General features: G+C 41.8%; 1 protein-coding gene across 1 annotated transcript; it reads right to left on the bottom strand.

The window, feature by feature from the left end:
- Nucleotides 1–937: 937 nt before the first annotated feature.
- Nucleotides 938–2,208, bottom strand: LOC310862490 (E3 ubiquitin-protein ligase Itchy-like). Its single transcript, XM_083770424.1, has 4 exons — nucleotides 2,027–2,208; nucleotides 1,738–1,807; nucleotides 1,516–1,600; nucleotides 938–1,262 (listed from the first exon to the last, which is right to left on the bottom strand). Exons 1-4 carry the CDS (start codon nucleotides 2,060–2,062, stop codon nucleotides 1,145–1,147), a joined length of 309 nt encoding a protein of 102 aa, XP_083626550.1. The 5' UTR covers nucleotides 2,063–2,208; the 3' UTR covers nucleotides 938–1,144.
- Nucleotides 2,209–4,423: the final 2,215 nt, after the last annotated feature.

Here is a 4,423-nt window from a genome sequence, read left to right as displayed (position 1 = left end):
TGTACTTCTGTTTTTGTATGACACTGTAGTATGATTATAAGTATAGGTAAGGGCATGAATTTACCAAAAATATATATACCAAAAGTATGGAGATAAGCGGCAATTCTTTTTTAAACGGCCTCAGGTCAGAGAACTGTACGTTTAAAAATATAGAAGGGTAAAACTATGACGAGCTGTCCTACACTGACCTTTGTGCGTGCGTGCGTGCGTTCGTGCGTGCGTGCGCACATGCGTCTCTACTACAGTACAAACCTGCCAGAACCACAGGATCTGCGTGCTGCTGCCCACATAGTGTTTGTAGATGGTGTTTCCCTGCCAGTCATCCAAGTCTATCTGCTGCATCCCACACAGCATCATCTAGGGGACATTAATACAGCTTTTGTCGGAGTGCTGACTTTTTGTTTGCTTGTGTGAAAGATACCCATAGTTCCCCAATTAAGTTTTAACACTGTTGAACAGGAAAACTGCAGAAAGCAGAAGCAGAAAATGGTTTATGTCAATCTTTTTTTGGAATGGAGCAATGGACACCACTATTCTATCATAGCTTGTATGCAAATTGTACTGCTGAGGCACAACTTCATTGAAGCCTTCAAAGAGAGTTTGAGTCTGCTCTTCCACTCCTATATAATATAATCTCCACTCTGCAACTAATCTGCATATACATAAAGACAATTCAAAGATAGCTAGATACCATATATATATATATATATATATATATACACAGTACAACGTTTCGGTCGATTAGACCTTCATCAGGACAGACAATGTTAATAGGCCAACATTCTGTGAAGATACTGTAGGCGAACATTTCTGCCTAGGAGTTAGGAGTGAATTGAAGCTCCCAACGCATTGTGATCTTGTAGATCTATCTTATAGATCTATTTTCAGTGAAGAGATTTGGGTTAATGGGGAAAAGAAGTGGACCAATTATACAGACCCCTGGGGGATTGAATACTTTATTAACAGTACATGTGTACTATATGTAGTATACAGTCAAAAGTTATGCAAAAAACAAATGACACACAAAGACCCAAGGGGCTCGTTTCCATTGTGGTCCATATAGGTGTAATCTTCTAAACAGCAACATGTTGGCAAGTGTCTGACAGTGTGCGGGACCCTTTCTTTGTTTTTCAAAGATACCCTATTAAGTGCGAGGATCAACGTAGGTGGTAGTTCCCCTATTATGGTCTACGAAGTAAGGAATCCCATTCTCCATGAACTTCTTCTCCCAACCATTTGGCAGGGGCTTGTCATACACCACCCTTGAAATAATAACGCACACACGCACACAGACACAGACACACACACACACACACACACACACACACACACACACACACACACACACACACACACACACACACACACACACACACACACACACACACACACACACACACACACACACACATAACATCAATAACAGAATGTTGCCACTAAACGTATGAACATGCGCTTTAGCAACAGGGTCTGTATGTTACAAAGGATTATTAACAAAATGTGTTATTAATATACCCATGTGTCCTGGGATCCACCCACTGAGTCATCCGAGTTGTGTGATGAACAAAATACACTCCGCCACTGGTGTCTGTTCTCTTCTCTGGAAAATAGGGGGAGGTCATGAAAAAAATAATAGAACAACTCTACAACAACATAGTCAATTACCTCATTACCTAATAACAGGCTCTTGTTAGCAAAACAGGGTGGGTATAACACTTAATGGTAAATTATGCTTACCCCAGCCATGTGGTAGAGGCCCCAGTCGGTCAGGTGCGTTGTATGCTGCAGCTGTAAGCTGCTCTTGGAACTATTAGGCAGAGAAAGGGGAAGGTGGTCATAACCATTTCAGACCATGTGGCCTGAAATGAAGTGGCCTTCATTCCTCTGCTGTACCAAAATTGCATTGAACTGTGAAACGTAAACCCTAAAACACCCCTGCATTCCCCGATGGCCCCAGGTCCACAACATGCACACTGAAACCACCCATTGGCCAGTAAGTCAGGCAGCCAGAAGTGATCACACTCACCCCGTATGTGAACCTCTGGTTACATTGCTGCATCATGGCTCCGTGCTGGTTCTGCCTCTCCTCATAATCACGCGCTGACTCCTGTGTGGGTTGCTGCCACGAGGTGGTTTGAGTGATGTGGTTAACAAAGTACACCCGACCTGTGGGGTCGACCCTCCTCTCCCATCTACAGGTGTGGGGGGAGGGGGCGAAACTGAGTTGAGAATATACGTCACCTTAGTTCCACTGTAAAGGCAAAGGTTATGTCAAACATTTTATATCAGTTGTCCAAACGAGGTCATCCCTATGTTCCCCAGGTTCTATGTTCCCCAGGTTCTATGTTCCCTATAGGGTTAGGAGCAATTTTTCTAGTTTTTCCTGCACAAACACATGTCAAAGTAAGCCTGCTCTCCTGCATTCCCAAGACTAATATGATCAGCATGATTGCTTTGGGCAATTCAGGCAGATCTTCAGGTCAGGCCCAGGTTGCACTACATACATACAGCCATTCTGGTACACCTTCACCTTCAGCTTCACCTCACACCTGCACGCACGCACGCACGCACGCACGCACGCACACACGCACACACACACACACACACACACACACTCCGTTGTTGTGTATGGCAATGTGTATGGCAATGAATACGGCTTGCATGTCATTTGTTTAAAAAATTTGGTTGCTTAACACAGGACGCTTTAAACACAAACCAGACCTAATTAATAATGCAACAATGTAGCAATTTGAAAGGCACCTGAGTGTTGCACAGAATGGTGTGATCTATCTAATTCTGTTCCGCCCGACCAGAAAATCAATTGCGGCATCATAATTTCCCGTGAATAGGGCCAATGATCAAAAGGTTTCGCTGATAGGGTCCTATATAGGCTGTGACAGCCTGTGCCCCAAAAAACAGCCAGCATAGGGATATTGATGGGAGTCGTTTACATAAGTTGTTTAATGGAGTCATGCAGGGAGAAAGAATGTACTGTAGCCATTAAAATATACCATTTCAAACACGTAGCTCTTACCCAGGAGACAGAGGCGGCGTTGAAGATGAAGATGAAGAGGTTGAGGTTGCAGGGCTGGGGCCACAACTTGGGGAGGTTGCAGGGCTGGGGCCACAACTTGGGGACACTGGCAGCCCAGCTGAGCCATCTGAAATGGGGGCTTCACTCACCTCACTGGTGGAGGAGCTTCTAGAAGAGGCTGAGGTAGAGCAGTGGTGGAAACAGTACTCAATAAATTGTTTTACTTAAGTAAAAGTGTCAATACTGCTATGTAGAACTACTCCGTTACAAAGCCCAAATGTAGCATCTCATCACATTTGTGATGACGGCTATTGACGTTTTTAGCCCAAGGAGTGCTTAGAATGTATACTAGAACCCCTAGTTTGACAAATTGCATGCTACTTAAGGTAGTGTAAGTGATTTTCTTTGGTTAAAATATGTGTTAAAAAGCTCTATATTGTGATAGTACTCTAGAATAGTACTTTAGATAGTACTCTGCTATAGAGTACTTGTTCAGTAACATCTCCATGTCTCCCCAGCTTTTTATTGCATTTTCAGAAACCGAAACTAGGATGGCAATCTTATCCAATCAGGATAGAGATAGAGAACAGGATAGTCAGATACAGTCAGGATACAGATGAAACAAGTGGAATTGTAAGTGATAACACGAAGAAATGAGCAGACAAAATTGGAAAAACTGGAACACTATAAACAAATTAAGCTTATAAATAGTACTCTCTCCTGATTGATGGAAATTGTGTCACCTACCTGAAAATGTTTTTTTCTGTTTATTAAAGAGCTGGAGAGGGAGACCTCTGTTACTGAACAAACAAACATTATAGTAATTACTATCAGAATTCAGAATATAGCGATTTAACCTTTTAAAAATAACTTTTTATTTTAACGAAAAAATATCACTTACACAACCTTTAAAGCAAAGTGTTTGCCTTATAAATGTTGTTAATGGTATGGTCACATATTATGCCAATTATGTAAATTGCTCAACATATGCAAGTTAGCATCCGGCAGTTTCTAAATGCTAGGGACCCATACTCAACATTTCTAGCATAACACTTGCCAGGGTTCATATTCTGGCAAGTGGACTGAGGAAAGGAGGGTAGGTCCGCAATGTAGCTCCCAGTAGAAAAAGTTGTATTTACGAGTCAAACAACATTTTGACCACTGTGGGTGACCTAATGGACCCACAGTGAAGTATCCCTATTCTGGGGCAAAACAAATAAAAAAATAAAACAAATCTAGCTCACAACATGCCACAATTTTATAGTTTCTAAATCATTACATTACTATTATATTGAATGAGACGTGTCAACTGACTGTAAAGTTGTATTCTTACGTATAATATGACATTTCAATTCTTTTAATTCTTTCATGAGTGCATGAAAGGAAGAC

Source organism: Protomyctophum parallelum (assembly GCF_964188405.1).
Source record: "Protomyctophum parallelum genome assembly, chromosome: 8".
In the NCBI taxonomy this organism is placed as follows: domain Eukaryota; kingdom Metazoa; phylum Chordata; class Actinopteri; order Myctophiformes; family Myctophidae; genus Protomyctophum; species Protomyctophum parallelum.
The sequence above is the reverse complement of the archived record's forward strand: the minus strand, read 5'-3'. Positions and strand labels throughout refer to the sequence as shown.

Bases quoted from the DNA above. Each gene is read 5' to 3' on its own strand.
- LOC310862490 (XM_083770424.1), bottom strand. From the start codon at position 2,062: ATGATGCAGCAATGTAACCAGAGGTTCACATACGGG. The intron at 1,808-2,026 runs GTGAGTGTGATC...TCTGCCTAATAG, and splicing joins ACCAGAGGTTCACATACGGG to TTCCAAGAGCAGCTTACAGC. The intron at 1,263-1,515 runs GTATATTAATAA...TATTATTTCAAG, and splicing joins GTGGATCCCAGGACACATGG to GGTGGTGTATGACAAGCCCC.